Source organism: Heteronotia binoei, chromosome 1 (assembly GCF_032191835.1).
Source record: "Heteronotia binoei isolate CCM8104 ecotype False Entrance Well chromosome 1, APGP_CSIRO_Hbin_v1, whole genome shotgun sequence".
Classification (NCBI taxonomy): Eukaryota; Metazoa; Chordata; class Lepidosauria; order Squamata; family Gekkonidae; genus Heteronotia; species Heteronotia binoei.
This window is the reverse complement of record NC_083223.1, coordinates 41,100,725-41,123,079: the sequence shown is the minus strand read 5'-3', so window position 1 is coordinate 41,123,079 and position 22,355 is coordinate 41,100,725. Positions and strand designations below refer to the sequence as shown.

The window sequence follows — 22,355 nt, the reverse complement described above, 5'->3', positions numbered from 1 at the left end:
AAAGTCCCAAAAATATTTGGTATTTTCGGAATCTCCAGATAGATGAACGTAAAGGGATTGTGGTCCCTTTAAATGCCTTATCCAAGCTGCATGACCCCCACAGCTTTGAGAACTCAGAAGGCTTTTAAAGGCTTGCAGTCTCTTTAAATGCCTTCCAGGTGAACTCGCCTTGGCTCAGCTGGACTGACTCCTTTTGCAACTCCCACCACCCCAGCCAATCCTGGACTGGCTCTTTAGCAACTTGGTTTACACTGAGCTGCAAGAGGAGCCAGCCCCAGCTGAACCACAGTGAGTTCACCCAGATGTTTAAAGGGTTTGCAAGCCCTTTAAGTGCCTTCTGAGTTATGTTCTTAATTTCCCATTCTGATGGCCTTTGGCTATATACAATAAATATTTCTGTTCTGCCCTGCCTTCTGAGTTCTCCAAGCCGTGCAACCCCATGGCTCAGAGAAGGCGTTTAAAGAGGCTGTGATCCTTTTAAATGCTTTTTCAAATCTCAATTATACCCTATATCGAGCATTGTCCCAATAGGGTATAATGGAGATGGAAAAATTCTGGATCTTCTTCGTGGTCTCTGTGCCTCACACTCATGGGATAGTGCGCCTGCGCCGATCCCCGAATCGGTATCTGAAAAAGCCCGGGATTTTTCCGCGCTCGGCGCCAACGAGCATGCGCAGGCGACCCACTGCGCATGCCCACCAGCGCCCGCGCGGCAATCCCGCCAGTTCATTTCTGACCGCTGCGCTGAGAGGTTTACCTTTCCGTTTTCCCCGGTCGGTGAGAAGTTTTTGGCTTCGCCTTTTCTTCTTGTTAGCCCGTTTAATATTGTTGTTTAGTAGTTAGTTGTAGTTTATAGTTGTTAGTTAGTTAGTTAAAAAAAAAAAAAAAAAAAAAAGCGTTTTGTGTTCGTCAGGCTACGGCCCTTCGGGGCGCTTCGCCCGCGCTTTTCCCCCGCTCTTCTTTTTCTCGCTCAGATTGTTCTGGGGAGTTTTTTTGCGGCTACTTTCTATGGAAAGTCGCTGGGGGTTTTTCAAACGCTGCCGTGCGTGTGGGAAGAAGATCGCCCCTCTAGACGGTCATTCCCTCTGCCTACTGTGCCTGGGAGAGGCCCACCGAGTAGACGCGTGCCCGCATTGTCTCCGCTTTTCGAAGCAGACGAGAAAGAACCGGGCGGCTCGTTTATCGGCGGCACTGATCGAATCGGCGCTTAGACCCCATCGACCGATGGAGGCATCGGCACCGAAGTCGTCCGAAACCCCGGCACTGGAGCTCGCATCGGCCGATGCGGCTCCGATACTGACTCTGGACTTGCCGGAAGAGCGGGGCTCCACTAAACGTCCCCTCGAGGGCACGGTGGATATGCCTGCTAAAAAGCGCCAGGAGGATTCGGGGACCCGACCTCCGAAAAAGGCGAAGTCGAAGGAGAAGCGAAAGCGACCCCGCACTCCTTCCCCATCGGGCGGTACGTCGGCATCGACGTCGACAAAACCCCCGAAAAAACCTCGGACGCCTCCGCGCCGTAGCCCAGCTGACCAGCAGCGCCTGTCGGCGTCGGAACAAGAGCCGGAAATCGACTTGACCCAGCGGTCTTCGTCTTCGGGCTCCCGTCGTCGCTCCGAAAGCGGATCGACCTCGGAGGTTGACGCGTCGGCACCGGTGATCGATCCACCATTCAAGCCCCGAGTCAGGCGAGAAACTTTCTACCCTCCTCAACGCTTCCCGATACCATCGTGGGAGCAACGCAGGTGGCAGCCTCCCTACTCCCGGTTCGAGACCTGTCGTTGGTACCCGGACGACTACCCCGATTGGGAGCAGGCATCCCAATTTTCATCGGTCTCGAGGGTTTCCCATCGGTCCCGAAAGGCTTCTGCGTCGGCATCGGTTCCCCCGGATCGACAGCTGGTTCCGGTAGATGCGGATCGAAGAACACCAATCCTTCCACCGCGAGAGTCGACCCCGATGCTCTCGGAGCACTCTACACACAGAGACTCCTCGTCGTCGGAATCGGAGAGTGAAGTCCAGGGACTGGAGCCTTCACCGGGTTCCCAGACGGCCGAGGATCTTCCGATCTCACCGTCGGAGGATCTGAAGTCCTATGGGGACCTTGTGAAGCGGATTGCTGCCACCCTCAAGCTGCCTGTAACGCAACCAGAGCCTGTAGTGGACGACAACGTGTTCGATATAATGCAACGGAACACATCCACTGCGGTGGCTCTGCCAGTGACCAAGGTGATCCTTCAAGTGGTCAAGGAGCCTTGGGCACGACCCTCCTCGACGCCAGTCTCATCCAAACGACTGGACCATATGTATAGGGTCCAGGAGCCCGGGGCTGAATTTTTGTTCACCCATCCGCGCCCGAACTCGGTGGTAGTTTCCTCCTCTTCAAAGGCAAGGAAGGTCCACTCCTCCCCACCGGACAAAGAAGGGCGGAAGATCGATGGAATGGGCCGCAAGGTCTACTCCGCGGGGGCACTCGGCATAAAGGTGTCTAACTATGCCGCCTGCATGGCTAGATATCAGTATGCCATGTGGGAACAACTTTCCCCCTTCCTTTCCTCGTTAACCGAGGACAAGAGAGCTGCTGCAACCAGGCTACAGAAAGAAGGTCTCGCTGTGGCCAGACAACAACTGGCCGCAGCAAAACATATGGTGGAAGCTTCAGCCAAACAGATCACGTCTGCAGTCTGTATCCGACGGCACTCCTGGCTCAGGTCTACCACGCTCCACCAGGACACTAAGACCTTCATTGAGGATCTGCCATTCGAGGGTGACGGGCTTTTCAGTACAACGACTGACTCGGCCCTCCAGGAGTTCGACAAGAGCGTTAAGACATCTAAGAACTTGGGTGTCCAATCTGCTGCTAAGGCTTCCAAATCCAAGCAATGGTCCAAACCCTGGACCAAAAAGCCTTACCAGAAGTTCTCCCCAGAGCAGTGGCGTCCTCGCCCTGCCCAATCCGAACGGTCACCCTACTCAGGCAACGGCAGGAACCGTTACGGGTCACAACCGCCCAGCAAGTCGAAGGGGGCTCGCTCCCAGAAGCAGGGGGTTTGACTTCTTCCAAGCACGCGTCATCGCCCCCATTGGGAATTCATCCATCCGCCTACGCCCTTTCCTACCGGCCTGGGAGTTGATCTCCACAGACAGGTGGGCTCTGTCCATCATAGAAGAGGGCTACAAAATAGAGTTTGTTCAGACCCCGAACCAGTCCGTGGTAGTCACCACTCCCCCTTCCCCACCTCTGCTGGCGGAGGTGAACAACCTCCTACAGAAACAAGCCATAGAGGTAGTTCCACCGGAGGCCAGGACGGGAGGCTTCTACTCCCGGTATTTTCTGGTCCCCAAAAGGGACGGAGGCCTAAGGCCTATCATGGACCTTCGGAGTCTGAACAAATTTATTCTGTACCAGAAGTTCAGAATGGCTACGCTGCAAACAATCCTGCCCCTCATCAATCAGGGAGACTGGATGGCGACTCTGGACCTCAAGGATGCTTATTTTCATGTCAGCATCCATCCAGCGTTCAGGCGTTTTCTACGGTTTGCAGTGGGTGCTCGTCACTTCCAATTCAGGGCCCTGCCGTTTGGACTGTCTACTGCTCCTCGGGTGTTCACGAAGCTGATGAGTGTGGTGGCTGCCCATCTTCGTCTGCAGGGAGTCGTTGTCTTTCCATACATCGACGATTGGCTTCTTGTGGCGAAGTCGAGGGAGAGTCTAGCAACCCACATCGCTATCACTCTGCGTCTTCTTGGCACCCTGGGCCTGCAAGTCAACCTGGAAAAGTCCCATCTCACTCCTTCAAAGACAGTTCAATTCATAGGGGCTCTGTTGGACACTCAACAACATCGAGCATTCCTCCCTTCGCAGAGAGCGAAGGACATTATCACTCTGGTACAGCTACTTCAAAGGCGGCAGTGGGGCACGGCTCAGCAGCTTCAGCGGATGCTGGGGCTGATGGCCGCGACGACAAGCGTGCTACGTTTCGCAAGACTGCACATGAGAGGCCTACAGATATGGTTCTTGCGCCATTTTCGACCTCTCAGGGACTCACCTCGGAAGAGGTTCACCATTCCACCCGGGACTCTCCGCTCCCTGCAATGGTGGGGAACAGAGAGCAATATCCGTCAAGGGGCCCCTTTTCATCTGCCGACCCCTACAGTAACCATCGCTACCGATGCCTCCATGTGGGGGTGGGGAGCCCACCTGGAAGAGCTATGTGTGGGGGGCAAGTGGCCACCGAAACTGAGCCGGTGCCACATAAACTATCTGGAACTGCTAGCAGTTCACTTTGCCCTTCGATCGTTCCGCCCGCTGCTGGTGGGACAGACTGTGGCATTGCTTACGGACAACACCACTGCCCTGTGTTATATAAACCGACAGGGGGGGACAGTGTCTCGCAGGCTATGCTCGCTGGCGATGGACCTCTGGGAGGAGTGCCTCCAGTGGGACATTTTTGTAAAAGCTACACATCTGCCGGGGGTCCTCAACATACAGGCGGACTCGCTCAGCAGGGGTGGAGCCTCCCCTCACGAATGGGAACTGCATTGGAGGTTCCTAGAGCCGGTGTTCCAACTTTGGGGCTACCCACAGTTGGACGCTTTCGCCACAGCGCAGAACAAGAAGTGCCCATTGTTCTGTGCCAGGGGAGGTGCGGATCCGGCTTCCTTGGGAGACGGACTTCTACTTCAGTGGGAGGGCTGGTTCCTGTACATGTTCCCGCCCTTACCTCTGCTAACGAGGGTGGTCCACAAATTAGTGCAGGAGAAGCCACGTTGCATCCTGGTGACCCCGTGGTGGCCCCGTCAGAGCTGGTTTTCGATCCTGCTCCAGCAGTCGAAGGGGACCTTTTACCAGTTCCCGGCAGAACCGGACCTGTTGTCGGCCCAGGGAGGGCACGTGTTCCATCACAACGTGCCGCACCTGAAGCTGACAGCGTGGTTCATCGACCACTAGACTTTTCCACCAGGGTTCAGCAAGTGCTCCAGAGTAGCAGGAAACCTTCCACCCGTGCCTCTTACGAGAGGAAGTGGAAAAGGTTTAGTGACTTTGTGGCTGACTCTCCAATGTCACCTGACACTGTGGGGCTGCCCACAGTTTTTGAGTTTCTTTTGTCCTTGGTGGATGAGGGGCTGGTATTCTCATCCATTAAGGTCTATTTAGCAGCTATTTCTGCTTTTCATGGTTCAGTTGAGGGTTACTCCGTCTTTGCTCACCCGCAGTCCAAGAGATTTATGAAGGGGTTGTTCCGCCTTCATCCCCCGTCTAGATCCCCTCCACAGCTGTGGGACTTGACTTTGGTTCTGGACAAGTTGACTCGTCGTCCCTTTGAGCCTATGGCGACATGTTCCCTGCAACTTTTGTCTTGGAAGACTGCATTTTTAGTTGCCATAACTTCGGCACGTCGTGCGGGGGAGCTCACAGCGATGCGTTGTGACTACCCATACCTTGCCTTTAGGGAGGCTGGGGTCTCTCTGGCTCCAGACATTACTTTTCTCCCGAAGGTGGTTTCCCAGTTTCACCTTAACTTAGAAGTTTGGTTGCCCACCTTTTACCCTAGTCCTTCCTCGGATGAGGAACGCAGACTGCACGCGTTAGATGTTAAGCGTGCCCTCCTGTTTTATTTGAATCGTTCACGGGGTTTTCGTAAGGACAATCAACTTTTTGTTTCCTACTCTGCCCCAAAGTTAGGGTCCAAAATTTCCTCTCAGAGACTGTCCAAATGGCTTACTGAGACGATCAAACTTTGTTATTTGTTGGCTAAGAAGCCTTTGCCTGGACCTGTTCGTGGACACTCCACAAGGGCGATGGCCACGTCGGTGGCATTCCTGAAGGGGGTGTCCCTTTCCGATGTCTGCAAGGCGGCTACCTGGTCTTCTCCGCATGCCTTCATGAAGCACTACGCGCTGGACGTGCATGCTCAGCAGAGGACTCGGTTGGGAGCTGCGGTGTTGCAAGCTGTTTCTTCAGGCTGACCGTCTTCCCGCCTCCAGGTATGCTTTGCTTGCTAATCTCCCATGAGTGTGAGGCACAGAGACCACGAAGAAGATAGACAGGTTGCTTACCTGTAACTGTAGATCTTCGAGTGGTCATCTGTGCATTCACACTACCCGCCCTCCTTCCCCGCTGCTGACGGTCTCTCTTCAGTAAGGGGCTTTCAGCGGTCAGGGAGGAACTGGCGGGATTGCCGCGCGGGCGCTGGTGGGCATGCGCAGTGGGTCGCCTGCGCATGCTCGTTGGCGCCGAGCGCGGAAAAATCCCGGGCTTTTTCAGATACCGATTCGGGGATCGGCGCAGGCGCACTATCCCATGAGTGTGAATGCACAGATGACCACTCGAAGATCTACAGTTACAGGTAAGCAACCTGTCTTTTCCTGAATATTTCCCAAATCCGAATACAATACCAGTATTGGGATTCGGGAATATCGGGAAATACCAATATTTTTCATATTCAATATACCCAAGCCCGAAAAATACTGTGGATTTTTTTTTTTTTGCACTCTCCTGCCACACCACCATATCAAATAACTGGAAACATCCACTTTTAAAATAAGTTGTCTTTCTTACTACTTCTCCATCACTTCTAAACTGATATTCCATGTGTAGCTGTTTCCATAGGGCCAGCTTCTTTATGTTGGCCCACAGATCACCAATGACAAGCGTGTGAAGGACTTGAAAAAAAGTGGTGGCCCAGTTGTTTATGGGATTCATGCAAGATAATTATGACAGGTGTCTGCTTGAATTGCCCTTGACTGCCACACTGTGATGACAGCTTCCTACCATGGGGCTTCTTAACTGATATGAAAGATCCATATTTGATAACTTGTTTTTCTTTTAAAAGCAGAGTTATGGACATAACCAACATAACCCTCCTACCTATAGCTCTGGCACTGCTTGTTTTAAAAAATCTGATAGTATTCTTCAATGTCTCTTATGTATTCATCCAGAGCATTTTGCTACAGCAGATGATCAGTCTGTGGAGCCTTTTCTGATAACAACAGAAGAGTCATCGTTATTTCATGCTGCTTACCCAGAAATCGTTGCCCAGTATCTAGTGGAGAAATCGGAAATTTGCAAAGAAAAAAAGAAAGGTGAGCTTGGGAGTCTCTTGTTCTAGTCTTTTTAAAATATCAAATACATGCCTGCTTAGTGCAGACTGTTGGGTTGTTTTATGCAGTTGTCAATTCTACAGAACTGTATGCATTTTAATCAGCAGAAGTTTATAACGAAGTCACCTTATTCTCTTGTTTGCACTTGAACTGGAAACAAGTGGCTTGTTTTTCATTCATCACGAAGACTAAAGTCAATTTACAAGCAGTCTTTTTTGTTCTTGTAGGCAAAAAGGCAAAGCTTAAAAAGAAAGAAGACTTAGCAGGTGGCAGTGAAGTTGCAGATCTTCTCTCTCGGCTGAACTTGCAGTCATCATGTGAGATCTTTCCAGATCATAATCCCAAGTATGATTTCAACTCTGATTGTCAAGCATTGCCAAACCCTGACTCTAAATCTCAGTTACCATTTGTATCCGTAAGTTTTTCTGCCGAAATCTTACCAAGTCAGAATTCACCTCCCTTGCTGGTAACTCCTTCACAAAATGCATGGAATGAATGCAACTCTAATAGCTGTCTGAGCTCACAAAGAGAAATCATTGACTCCTCCATGGACTCTTGTGCTTCCTTTGCCATTGCTGATCTACAGTTGAGTAATGTTGACTGGAAAGGCACATCCTTTAGCATTTCTCCAGACAAAATTAATTATTCTCGTCGTTCAGAATCTGAGTGGCTTGCATGTACTAATTCTACAGGACAACGTGGTCCACTGCATTGCAAAACAGCAGACATTATCCCACTGTTTTCTAATTCTGTACAACGTAATCAAGATCCACCCAGCAGTGTGGACTGCTCGGTTTCAGGCAGCAAGCTTCCTGAAGGACAAAATTGTTTATCATCAAAAGAGCAAGTAATTCTAAAGCTTTCTGCTTTGGAAAGTTTTTCCAGGGATCCCAAAGTATCTCTGCTCAGCCCTTTGCAAATGACAGAACAAACAAAAGGAACTTCTAGCCCTGAGGGTGAATTTTCAAATGTTTTAGCTCAGCAAAATGACAGCCTTCAAAGAACTGAAATTGTGCTGCCTAAAAAATATCCAAGGAAATTCAGCTTAGAAAACAATACAGAGCTGCCCAAGCAACCTGGATATGCATCAAAAAAACCCAACGGTTCAAGCACTTCCAGATCTGTGGGTCCATGCATTGAAACCATAGAACCAAGTTACTCTGGAAATCAGCCAGTGGTGTCAACAAAGGATCTTGATAACTGCCAGAGAAGAGAATTCTTTGCACAAATGAGTGTGAAAAACTCACTTAAGAGTGTGTGTCAAAGTGGGTATTATTCCAGTGAAGACAGTGATGGAGGAAATGTGCAAGATGGGAGGAAGACTCCTAGAAAGCCCCGGGGGCAAAAGAAGTGTAGCCTGGTTCAACTGAAGGATAAGTGCCCTGTGAAAAGAAGTGACAGTAAATCAGAGCTTGGAATTAAGCAAAAGGAGAATGTCTCTGGCACAGATTTGTTAGTGGAAGAGCATCTAAAACCTGCCTCTGTTGTGCATGTTCCCAGTTCTCCAAGCCCTATCAATGCATCTTGTCCTCATCTCCAAGACAATGGAAATGTGGCTGTGTGGGTTGACAGCCCTCTGCCGCTGGCCGAAAGGTTGAAACTAAGGCTGTAGAGCCATTAAAATTTCTCTTCCTTTCATTATGTCAGAGGTTTCTTTAATCACAGTCTCTTTCCAATTCATAGGTGAAAGCTCTGAGGAGAGCTTAAGAAAAGAGGGAGAGCTTGAAGCTTGAGATGGAAATGTTGTCTAACTCTTTTAAACTGACCTTACAGTGGTTCCGTGTAATCCTTGCCACAGGCAGGCTGTGAACTGTGTAGACCATGTGTTCCCAAGAAAAAACAACCACACCACAGTGCCATGAGGCCAATCCATTAAGAAACACGCCTTTTTTTTCTTCTAATCAGTGAACATCTCACTACCAAGAACACTGCTTGTATACAGCTGGATGACAGCCGTGTGATGGTGATATCTGATGTGTATACACTTAACAAGTTTGTTCGAGGCAATGCTTTTGTGCTGTCTGACTTCTTCATGGGGACAAGCCAAGGAACAATATGTTGTTGAAGGCTTTCACGGCTAGAGTCCATTGGTTGTTATAGATTTTCCGGGCTGTGTGGCTGTGGGTTTGGCACTGTGGTTTTGACGTCTCACAGTGCCAAGACCACAGCCACATGGCCTGGAAAATCTGCAACAACCAAAAGCCAAGGAATGCTTCCAGGGGTGTGATTTAATTCCTAATTCAATTGTATCAAGAGTCCCTTTTCTCTGGAAGAACTATCCAGTGCCATGCTCCATAGCAGGGCATGGGCCACCTAATTGGCTTTATCGTTACAAAATTTTTCCATGCACCAAATTCAGCTCAAGCCAGTCACATATCACCTTTTCAGAATATCTTGTCGTTCAGCTGGGTATACTGCTGGCCTGTCATGGGGAGGTGGGGAATGTGAACACTAAAAATGTGACCACTGAGTTCTAGGGAAATTAAGTAAATCAGATTAGTGGTAAATGCTGATTATTATTATTATTATTTTGCTGTATCACCTTTCATTTTGAATAAGTGAGTTGCCGCCCCAAAGTATTTGATTTAGATATCAAAACAGGATATTTAGGTATATTTCACTTCCAGGCAGAGGAGATAATTTCAAAACCTAAGTTCAGTGAGTGTGGAATCATGTAATAATATCCAACTCCCCAGTAATTACATGCAAACATAGATTTCATATTGGAATTGTACACTTAGACTTCAATTTGTTATTTTTGTTGCATTTCTAGTGGTGTTGGACTGTGGCCTTAACACAGTACCTTTATAAAACAGTATGTAACTCTGAACCTGTTTTAAATGTTGTCTTCATTTGGATGCAGTTTAGCTAAGACAGGGCTTCAGATATCAGTAGCTTAAATGAAGCCCAAAGAACCTTATGCGTAGCATACTGTTTCTCCCACTGCTGGATAGTGCATGGCTTTTAACAGAATTGTGTTATTTTCACTGGTCTTAATAAAAGTTTTGTTTTTGGTATTTGCCAGCACAGCTACCTGCAGCCTCTGCCTGTTCTGGGAATACCTGCACATACCCAATAGCTTTCTTCAACTGTAGGAAATAGAACACAGGAAGACATCTTGCTTACATGTTTTCTTAGACTGCTAAAGTAATACTATTTAATTGGCTTCCATTCGCTCTTTACTTAGTGCATCAATTAAAATTAATCTTCAGTAGTGTTGAAGCAGATTCATTTTAGTTGATGCACTAGATAAAGAGTCAGTGGTGATTCTCTCAGCCTAACCTACCTCACAGAGTTGTTGTGAAGATAAAATCTCCAGTACTGTAAATGCTGTAGCCACCTGAATAGCCCAGACTAGCTTAGAAGTCAAGCACATTCAGTCCTGGTTAGTATTTGGATACGAGAACATCTAGAGAGGCCTGGGTTGCTGTGTGGAAGCAGGCAATGACAAACTACCTCTGCTTGTCTCTCGCCTTATTTATTTATTTGATTTATAACCCACCCTCACCTGTGCAACAGGCCTCAGGGCAGGGGACAACATTTCCAATATACAAATGCCAAATATCCAGTTAAAAACAACCTAAACTGTTCAGCAAAGAACTTAACAGATGGTGCATACATAAACAGCTTACTGTCCTTTCCAAGTAGGAGGAGGAAGAAGGAGGAACCAAACTATGTGGAACCCATTGTTGTCCTCAACCATAAGCTTAGCAAAACATTTCTGTCTTACAGACCCTGCGAAATTGCATTAAATCCCACAGGGCTCTGATGTCATTTGGCAGGGAGTTCCATCAAGTAGGTGCCAGGACTGAGAAGGCCTTGGGTCTGGTTGAGGACAGCTGGATACTTTTTGCGTCAAGGATCACCAGTAAGTTCTCTCCTGAGCCAAGTGCTCTTTGGGGGATATACCAGGAAAGACAGTCCTGCAACCCCTTGAGAAGTCTTCGTAAGGTGCTTGTGGCTTCATGGCAGTTAATTACTATCCTTATTAATGCAATGCCACATTTTACAGCTGCTCTTTAGCTTTGTATGGGAACTGTGTGTTCTATTTGGTGGTAGCCACTGATTGGTTTTTCTGTTTGAAACTGGATGCTGCCAGTGTCCTCCCCCCCAATCTTCTTAGGAGGCCAAAAGTGTTACCTGTTACCAGAGGTGTGCAAAAAAAAAAATTGGAATTAATCGGATTCGGAAATATACGGGGCCAAAATATTCGGAATACTGTATATTTCCGAATACCGGTATTCAGAATAGCCGTATATACGGCTATGCTGAATATACGGCTCAATTATACCCTATGGGCCATTGAAATCAATGGCAAAATAGGGTATATTGGAAGCCGCCTGGAGGGAAGGGGGTTTGAGGGAGAGCCCCCAAATTTGCAGGGGACTCTCCCCTATGAACCCCCTAAGTCCCAAAAAAATTGGGCCAGGGGTTCCCATTCCAGGGGCACCCAAAGAGGGTGCCCCTTTCCCACCATTATACCCTATGGGCCATTGAACTTGATGGCAAAATATGGTATAATCAGAGGCTACTGGGGGGCAGGAGGTTTGAGGGAGAGCCCCCAAAACTGCATGGAACCCTCAGACTCCAAAAATAGCTCTATAAAAACATGAAAGTGACCCACCCCACACAGCTCACACACCAACCCCCTCACACCAAACAGAGGTAATTAAAAAAAAAACAACGTGACAGAAAGAAACTTAACTTTTAACACACACACACCAAAGAAAACCAGAACCAGGAAAAGGGACAACAGGACAGGATGCAAAACCAACAAACAGGATGCAACAGATCCAAACAAATCCGAGAAAAGGCCAATAAACTCAACTGTTAAAAAACAACTTTTTAACAATAAAAATTAGGCCAAACAGCCCCCCCAAAAAAAACAGAAAAGAAAAGGAACAACAGCAGCACAACACAGCAGCAACAAATCAAACACAGAATCCTTTTAAAACAGTAAAAAACTTGACTTTTAACAATACAGGAACTTAACCAACCCCTCCCCCCCCCAAAAAAAACTTCACCCTAACCCCAAGAAATCCAAGCCACCCAAATCAGGAAAAGTAAAAGGACACTACACTTTTAAAAGTCCACTCACTAAAGTTAGATATAGGCAAATTAGCAACCACGCCACCCTAGGCCCCCACTCCCAGCAGAACCCCCTAACCCCAAATAAGCTATCCACCCACCCAAATCTGGATAAGTAAAGGGACTCTGAGTCTTTAAAAGTCCTTTTACTTTTATCCTAACTAAAATAAAAGCAAGAACCCCAAGCTTGTCTTACCTTAGATGTCTTCTCCAGGCAGGTCAGGCAAGGATGAGAGAGAGCAGCAGCAGCTGAGGCCAAGGGCCAGTGCAGCACAATCTCTCTTACACACCAACACCAACACAGCAGCAATGGAATGGAGTTCAGCCAGGCAGTCTCCTTAAAAAGGCTCTCTGGCCGTTCACAGATCAGTTTCAAAGAATACCACTGCTCTGTGATTGGCCAGAGAACAGTGTTTACTTGGATACCAAAGTAAACAAAAGAACAACAATGTTGCTGATGGCTGGGGGGATTAGCCCAGCCATCAGCTACATAACAGCTTGGCTGCTGGGGCTCCTCTCCCCCTCCCCTTCCCTCCCTGATCCCAGGGAGGCTATGGGAGAGGCGGGAAAAGGCTTCTAAAGGCAGGAAAGGAGGCAAGCAACTTCCCTGAGGCTGCAGAAGCTCCTTTCCTGCCTTTTCTATGGACTTCCGTATACTTCCGAATATTGGCTTCTAATAGGATTTGGAAGTACACGACGCCGTATACTTCAGAATCAGGGGGTATTTGGCGGTATATTCGGTTCGGCCAAACTGAATGCACACTCCTACCTGATACCTGCTCCACACAGCATAGCTAAGTATGGGGTTGCAGGACTGTCTTTCCTGGTATGTCCCTCAAAGAGCACTTGGCTCAGGAAAGAAGAACTTACTGGTGATCCTTGGCCCAAAAAGTATCTGGCTGTCCTCAACCAGAGCCAAGGCCTTCTCAGTCCTGGCACTTGGTGGAACTCCCTGTTGAATGACATCAGAGCCCTGTAAGATTTACTCAAATATGCAGAATCCAGCTGTAAGGATTACTCTTATCTCCTTGAGATGCATCAACTGCAATATCCAGGGCCTGAGTATTCAATCTACCCAGGAAGTTGCTATTGCAATTCTGCAGGACCCACAAAACAAAGCTAACCTGTCAGGCTTTTAGTTGTGGCACTGGGCATCCATATTCCTTTCTTCGCCTTCCCTGCTGACAGCCCTAGCCTACTGATTTGTGATTTGTTGCTCCACAGCATCATTTCAGGTTCAGAAGGTTTCCATCCAAATGTCATCACTGAGGTGACTTTTACACTGGTTTTTTATTAAATTTCTGAAATTTTAACATTTAACTTGTTTGAGGTTCTTATGTCTTTCTGTTATATTTATGTGACCTTGTAAACTACCCTGAGTCCACTTGAGAAGAAAGTGGGATATAAATTGAAGAAATAAAATAAATTAAAAAAAAATTCTGTAAAGTTGCTCCATTTGTGGAAGCCTGGGATTCAATTGTTGTGATTTGGTTGAGGTTTTTTTTTTTTTAATAATTGTCATGGAGCCATTGGTATTTGAGGCAAAGGGAAGCTGGTGGAAACTGAATAATAGCTGCACATTTAAACAGTGAGAAACACAAAGTGTTTGTTTCCTGAGGAGCAAAGTGCTAAATCTACCACTGATGTTTTACTGTTTTACCAGTAGCACCTAGCCTACAACAGATCTAGTAATATTGCTAAATCCAAGCTTCCTTTCATCTGATGATGTAAAATAGCAGAGCTTAACACCTCTTTAGACATGAAAAGATTTTTACCTTGACTTGAGGTAACAGCTCCCATTAATCTTTTTCACTGTGAGCTTTCTAAGTTCCCTTACAGCCATGTGCAACTGCTGAGTTCTCAGAGATGGATTCAAGTTATTTCTGGTTATAATGAGAAGCCTTTCAGAAAGTTCTTTTTTAAGAGATTACTTTCCCACTCCAATATATGCCATTTTTTAGCAAATAAAATTATTGTTCTTTTCTGAAAGGTATGCCAGGCATCAGCTGATTTCTTTTCAATTTTTTAAAAATGAAAATAATCACCATTTGACCCTTTTATTAGATTTTTTAGTCAAATTTCCTTTCCTTTGCATATCTGTCTTGTGAGAAACATGCAGATCCAGGAAATGAAAAATTAACCATTAAAGTTTCCAAAAACTATAGGAACAGTTTCCTTTGGCTGAATGTGTACCCAGCGTCCTATAAAAGACACCCAAGGACTATTCCAGAATCGGTCACAGCAACTTCCTGGGTAGATTGAATACTCAGGCCCTAGGTATTGCTATTTATGCATCTCAAGGAGATAAGGGTAATCCTTACAGCTGGATTCTGCATATTTGAGTAAATGTGTAATTCAGACCTGGGGTGTCTGGAAAAGCTGCTTCAAAATCAAATGTATGATGAACCAATGAAGGCTTTACATTTTCATTAGTGTTTCCCAAACTCTGTATCTGGGACACTGGTTTTGTTTTCCTGTCTTCAAAATCTGAGCACATTTTTCACCATACTTAAATACCCTTAATAATTTTTTGATTAGCTCTCAGATCACTGAGCACATCCTGGAAATCCTCATTCCAAATGAAGGCTGGCACAATTCATGGCAATTTTTGGCTTCCCATGCTCACTTGTCTGCTCAGAAATTTTTTTTAAAGCTTTATTAAAACTTTGTTGGTCTTAAGGGTGCCACTGGACTCTAACTGTATTGTTGCTTCAGACCAACACGACTACCCACCTGGATCTATCTTTTGTCCAGTCACTCTTGAATAATTGTGCCATCATATTTACCTGAAATACACGCATGATGTCACTACAATAATGCAATTGCTGGAAGGCTGATACTAATTCTAATGCTATAAGGATTTGCCTGAGATGCAGGCTTTCGACAATGGTGTGGGACTACATTTCTGCAAGGCATTGCTCTTAGCACTTCTAAACCATGACCTGAGTGTTCATGTTGGATGTGTGTGTATTCCTTCTTATCCCGTGGAGTGAGGAACACTGATCATCATCTACCAATCTCACATCTTTCAGCCTGTAGTGGCAGTGATCTCATCTCCAAAAGGCAGTTAAGAATGAACTGGGATTCCAAGCTGCAGCAAGTGTTAGAAGAGGCAGGTCAGGAAGAACTCCAGAAACATCTCCATTGCCAAGAAAGTGTAATTGTACCCCGTCCAGACAAACTGGGCAAAGGGGAGGGAAGGATACTAAGAAGCACTATTAATTAATTTTATTCCGTTTGTATCCCGCCCTCGCCAAGGCGGGCTCAGGGTGGCTCACATAGACATGCATGTGCATGAGTAAATACAGTAATACATTGAACCCATAAACCATAGAATAATATAAAAACATAAAAATACATAAAATATTTCGGCACTATAATCTTAGTTTCCGATTCTCTGTAAACTGATCTTAAATTGTCTTCTCCGCAGGTGCTGTATAGCGGATTTCAAGGGATGGTTCATAATGTTACCTAGGACTGAAGTGGCCAGCCATTTAGTTTACAAATGCCTGGTGGAAGAGTGTTTTACAGGCCCTGCGGAACTGTATGAGGTCTTGCAGGGCCCTGACCTCTTCCGGCAACTCATTCCACCAGTGTGGAGCCGCTACAGAGAAGGCTCTAGTTGTCATGAGCCTAGCCTCCTTAGGGCCGGGGATTGTAAGTAGATTTTGTGATCCAAACCGAAGTGCTCTCTAGGGAACATATGGGGAAAGGCGGTCCCTAAGGTATGCAGGCCCCTGGCCATATAGGACCTTAAAGGTGAGCCCAACACCTTGAAACGAACCTGGTATGCAATAGGCAACCAGTGCAGCGCTTTCAGCACAGGTTGAATGCGTTCCCATAAAGGAAGGCCTATTAACAACCTGGCTGTTGCATTCTTCACTAGTTGAAGCTTCCGGGTTTGAAACAAGGGTAGCCCCATGTAGAGGGCATCGCAGTAATCCAATCTTGAGGTGACTGTGGCGTGGATCACTGTCACCAAGTCACTGCGCTCGAGGTAGGGGACCAACTGCCTTATCAGCTGCAGATGATAGGCTGATCTGGCAGTGGCTGCCACCTGGGCCTCCATATTTAAAGAGGGATCCAGGAGCACACCTAAACTTTTGACCTTGGGCACCAGTGTAAGTGGTGCCCCATCAAAGGTCGGAAGTAAGACCTCCGTTCCAAGACCGCCACGACTTATGTACAGGACCACTGCCTTTGTTGGATTCAACTTCAGTCGAATCAGCCTGAGCCACCCTGCCACAGCTTGAAGCGCCATGGTCAGATCTTCTATGGAGGAGTTGGACTGGCTGCCCATCAGTAGATAAAGCTGGGTGTCATCTGCATACTGACATCCCAGCCCAAAGCTCTGGGCAAGGAGGCACATGTAGATGTTGAACAACATTGGGGATAGAACTGCCCCTTGTGGCACACCACACAAAAGTGGGTGCTGTCGAGACAGCTTCTCCCCTATCGCCACCCTTTGTCCCCGACCCTGAAGGAAAGAGGAGAGCCACTGAAAGGCCAACCCCCATATCCCAGCGTCGGCGAGGCGGCAGGTCAGTATCAAATGCGGCCAGATTAGCCTGCTGTTGTAAGGAGAATGTCTGCCCAGTGAAAAGTGTATGTCCATCTTTCAAACTAATATTGAGATTCATCTCCAGTTTTAATCAGGGGGAGGGGAAATGGTGCAGTGGAGCTGTCATTATTACTTCTTAAAGTCCCCTTTGCTCTGTTTTTTTTTAATTGCTTTCTGTGGTATGTTTGAATTTGTTAGGCAGACTGACTTAATTTTTTTTTTTTTAATTACTTTATGGTTTTAACACATGCTGTGTTGAAATTGTTAAAACGCAGCTACTGGATTCTTGATAAAACAAATAAATAAACATGTATATCCTTTACCATTTTATTTATAGATCACTTGACAAATTTATGGAGAAATAATTCTGAGTAATAGACTTTCTTGCAATTGTCTAGCTAAATAGAGAAGATAACAAATCCCACCAAGCCATAAAGATGTTGTCTTTAGCCTTTTCTTTTTAGTCTCTGCCACCTAATTTGAGCCTTTGACACTCAGGTGTTAATGTGGGGTTTGTTCTGTTTGAATCAGGTGATTTGCATTTCAGAGTTTGTCACATTTATAGCCTTTGATGTCTGCATCCCCCTTCCTTTTTAAAAAAAACCAGGTGAAAAGTCTTAAAGAAATCATACATTTTCAAGAACAACCCATGAAACTTTTAGATGGGCTTTGGAAAATGTATTTCAGCCAGATCTTGAGCATGTTGACTCGTGTTCTGTGTTCAGTGGGACTTCAGTTGTGCACAAGATGGCATCGCTGTAGTAAGGGGCTGCTGGGGAGGACCAAGAAGAATCTATCCTTTCTGTCTGGGAAACAGCTGTGGGGTATAACTCAATACATTTCTAGCATATCTGCAAATATCACATTCTTCATTATACAGAGCATATAAACCCATAGATAATGTTTTGATGATGGGAAATGTGTATATTTTGATTTAAGAGCTATAGGAACTGGTATTAATGGCAAACCAAATGCATAAGTTGCTTCTGGTTGGATTTTAGCTTCTAATGTATCTTTAAAATATCATTTGTAGTCTGCAGTATGTACATTCTCCTATAACTCAGCATGCTTCTACATTTAGAGTCCATAAATTGTCACTTTCTTATCGTCATATGTCCTGGTTCCCTGTGTATTCAAAATCAGTAATGGGAAATTGTGAAATACAACTGGAAGCTATATAGGCAGCTCTTAGTACCAGTAAAGGCACCAATGACTTACAGTAATAGTTACATTCAGCACACAGCATCAACCCTATAGATAGTGCGATGGATCTCATGGAGGACTTCTGTGTACAGAAAGGAAGGGAGTAATAGATTTTCCCCCTTCTTCATGCAGACCTCCAGCTTTCTCCCTCATGCTTCTCCTGGGAATCCCCTTTACCTTATGAGCCGTATGGAGGTGGAGAAACCCAATATGCAGAAATCTCTGTTGCTGTCGATTGGCCTAGAGCCGCAATAAACTGACTGACTGACTGGTGGATCCAAACCATAGGCAGAGGCAGTAAGCTTCGTTTGGTGTAGTGGTTAAGTGCGTAGACTCTGATCTGGGAGAACTGGGTTTCATTCCCCACTCCTCCACTTGCAGCTGCTGGAATGGCCTTGGGTCAGCCATAGCTCTCGTCCTTGAAAGGCCAGCTGCTATAAGAGTTCTCTCAACCCCACATACCTCACAGGGTGTCTGTTGTGGAGGGGGGGAGGCAAAGGAGATAGTAACTGCTCTAAGATACTGGGATTCAGAGTATAGAGCGCAATATTAATCCAATATCTTCTTCCTCCTCCTCCTCTTCTTCCAGTGAAGCTTGCCTCAAGAGATGACACCTCAAAGTATTCTCATTCTTTTGATTTTGGTTTTTTAAGCATTGTTCACATACTTACAAGCACATCTCTGCAATTCCTAGGGCTAACAGTTCAGAATTCTTGGAAATATAGCATACACATAGCCTGACTTGTTCACCTTTGCTTCTGTAGTGGGTTCTGTCTTCAGCCCCGTCCCCATTCCCAATTCCTTTTCACTATTTAGCAAGATTATATTGTACTTGTATATCTGGTGCATTTCAGTTACTGGTGTGTTTTGATCTCTAGAAGACAGATGTATCTGTATGCATGGTTTCATTTCTGACCTTTTGGTGAATAAGAGAGCTACAATTGCCTGCCATTACGTGATATATATGTGCATCAGAGCCTGACAGATCAAGTCAAAGAAGTCAAAGTTCAGCACTGTGTCTTTCTCTTCCCAGTTGCCAGCACTGACATTAGTAAATTGTACTGTGTAGGGAATTTGGTGAAGGAGCCCCGTGGTGCAGAATGGTAAGCTGCAGCACTGCAGTTCAAACTCTGTTTGTGACCTGAATTTGATCCCAGCAGAAGCCAGGTTCAGGTAACCCAGTCAAGGTTGACTCAGCTTTCCATCCTTCTGAGGTCAGTAAAATGAGTACCCAGCTCATGGGTAGATGACTGGGGAAGGCAATGGCAAACCACCCTGTAAAAAACATCTGCGAAGAAAACATCATGATGTGATGTCACCCCATGGGTCAGTAATGACTTAATGCTTGCACAGGAGACTACCTTTACATTTACCTTTTTAGGGAATTTGGTGTCTGGTTACATGCAACTTGGTGAGAGTTGCTTTGTAGAATAAGAAAAATGTCACATTAGCCACTAGATATGATGATGCCAAAATTCAAGTCAACTCCAGTTTTGGCAATGGGATTGGGTTTGGGATTGGCAGTGGGATTGCCAGGGTGGGACCCTGAGTGAAATGTCATCAGGATTTAAAAGACTGATGGCAGTTTCCCACTGGCATGTCAGGTGCTGCATGAATGACAAGGAATTGGAGCCAATTTTAATTTCTGTTTCAGAGCCCAGAATGGTAATTCTGGAATCCTTTGTGTTCCAACACAATCAGGATGACCTGGAGATAACTGTGTATTTAGAAATCAGTCTTCCTTGTGCCTGCTTTTTTGTATAAATTGAGCTTCAGGAAGCTTGGAAGTCTGTGACCTCATAAACTTGGGAGAAAACTGCTAATTTAGCTAGGCTCTGCTAAAACAACCTTTATTCCAGAGGTGCTTTTTTGTTTACTGTGTGCGTGTGCGTGTGTGTCTTGGCAAATCTGAGCTCCCTCATTGGTTGAGACTGGGTGGGACTGTGGTGCATCAATCTTTGGCCCATCAAACCACCAATCAACTGCTCTTGCATTGCATTGGCTGACTCTGCTCTCCCCCATCCACTGCTGGCCCCAGGACAGACAAGGATTGGCCCTCAGGGGAAACTGCTAGCCAGTGGCTGCTGCTAGGCAACTAACCTTGCTTCTCTCAGTAAAAAGCAATTAAATTTAGTTCTCTCAGTACAAGCCAGAGGGGGAGGCCCTTTCAAGTCCTATTTTGGCCTTTGAGGGAGACCTCATTGGTTGACTGCTTATCTCTCTGCCATTTTAGGAGCAGCTGTAGCCAGCAGTGAGGGATCATGGCGGGTTTCACCTACCAGGAAGTAGTTAGTGACTGACAGAGCAGCCGACAGCATTTTATTCTTCATCGCCGATGATTTGCCCATTCTTTGCAGGGAGTAGAGGGTGAGTTGTGGGGAGGGTTGTTGTAGCAATAGCAGGGGAAGGATCAGGAACACTTCTTTTAGGCACCCGCATCGCCCCACCCTCCAGAAGGCTTTCTCTTGATTAGCTGAGGAATCCTCCCTATCTTCTTCTGGAAGGGAAACAGAAAGAGACGGGAGAAAAAAATGGCATCCTGTACCAGCAGGCCAGATACAGAGAGAAAGACAAAAACACAAACATGCTCTTAACTCTGTCCTACTTACTACAATTTGCTCCTGTATATTAAAATCATGTCTTAACATGGATAGTCCACCTAGCCCAGTCTTGGGAAGCTAAGTAAGGTCAGCCCTTAGTATTTGGATGAGAAACCTCCAAGAAATACCAGGGTCATGACACAGAGGAAGGCAATGGCAAACCACCTCTGAACATCTCTTCCCCTAAGGGGTCACCATAAATTGACTGTGACTTGATGGCACTTCCCACCACCATTAAAATTTTCCCCACTAATTAATACGTGATAGCTTTGACTTATTAATCTGCCATTGATCAAACTACTTAGGACAGCATTCTAGGTTTTCCTCTCGTGTGTGCATTAGAAGTGATGAATCTAATGTAGAGCTGTAACATTTTCTGTCTTCAGTGGAGGCTCCTAACAGAAGACCAGGCCAGAGCACTGAATGATGTGGCAATGATGCATTACTCTTTTTGTGTGAGTGGGTACTTTGGCTTCACTGGTGTTCTTGATTTCAGGAACCCACAACCTTATTGAGCATGGGAGTGCTTTTGGAATTTTGAAAATAGGTGTTGAACACTACAACAAAATGGCTGCCATCTGGGGGTGAGTCCAATCACAAAAAACACTGGGAGCATTTCACCTGAATAAAGCAACTCTGACAGCTCAGGTCACAGACTGTGGCTGACAATATGCTATAGATCAGGGGTGTCAAACTCATTTGTTATGAGGGCCGGATCTGACATAAATGAGACCTTGTCCGGCCAGGCCAGACCTTGTCCGGCCAGGCCAGAGAACGGACATATAAACTTTATAAAGGGCACAGACACACAATTAAAGGGTTTTTTTACTTAAAATAAAACATGCTTAAAATATTAGCATGCTTGCAATATTTTGTTTTACAGTGTCTGATAAATGTCACCTCTTGCTATGAATTATTGCATCAAAAACTGCAGACAATGTCTGTGCTGTAGCAGTCTTGAATATGTGCTGTTCAGGTGTGCACATCTGTAAGTTGCAAAGCTACTTTTGATTCATTGACATTCATTACAGACATATCATGGTCAATGCTTTGATCCTAAGACCCAGAGGAACATGAAGCAGTTAGGCATTGTGAACTTTTGTACAGAAGTTGCTTCATGTACTAGTCAGAAACATGTGAAGGCACCATGGCACAGACTGAGGGTTATGTGCTTGTCTACAAAACTATCATTTTCCCCAGAAAAAAAAATACAACTTCCCCTCAAAAAACAACTACAAGAACAGAGAGACAGTCATGTACAGTTGTCAGTGTCAGGCTACTGTCTGGGAAGTCTAAATTCAAGACCCCCAATCAAAGGAAAATGTGAAAGAAAAATTAAGGAAAAGCTGCTGGGTAAACCTGAGGTGGAATACACTCAGCCTAATGCTGATATTTCTCTTCTAAATAGTTCACATGCTTTCCTATTGAGAAAGACTGGAGGGCATGAGTACAGTGAAAAAGAGGGGAACCCAGTTATAACCATAACAAGCCCAACAAAACTCTCTCTCTCTCTCTCTCTAGCAAGGCAAAATGTTCACTAAAACATTGCTAGTCTTAAAAGTACTCTTTGTAGCTCTCCTGATGGTGGGGACTGGCAAAGGAAGCTCTGGCTCTTTCTTTCCTTTTCTGGGCAGGAGGAGGGGGAGAAGCCTCAGCCGTTTATTAGAAGGAAGAGAGGCTTGTCTCAGTAGCTCTGCAGAGTGATTAATTGAGCCTGGCAAACTTAATCACCCAGCAGAATTATAGAGCCAAGTTCCCGCATTGGCTGAGGCTGCTCCTCCCTCCTCCTCGCTTTGGGA

At 46.0% G+C, this 22,355-nt stretch overlaps 1 protein-coding gene across 1 annotated transcript in view; it reads left to right on the top strand.

Moving 5' to 3' along the window:
- The window catches only part of GEN1 (GEN1 Holliday junction 5' flap endonuclease), a 36,697-nt gene extending 26,560 nt beyond the window's left edge, over positions 1 to 10,137 (top strand). The window contains exons 13-14 of the mRNA XM_060233621.1: positions 6,943 to 7,086; positions 7,332 to 10,137. Coding sequence (XP_060089604.1) covers positions 6,943 to 7,086; positions 7,332 to 8,716 — 1,529 coding nt within the window. The 3' untranslated portion in view covers positions 8,717 to 10,137. The remainder of the gene's footprint in view (positions 1 to 6,942; positions 7,087 to 7,331) is intronic.
- Positions 10,138 to 22,355: the final 12,218 nt, after the last annotated feature.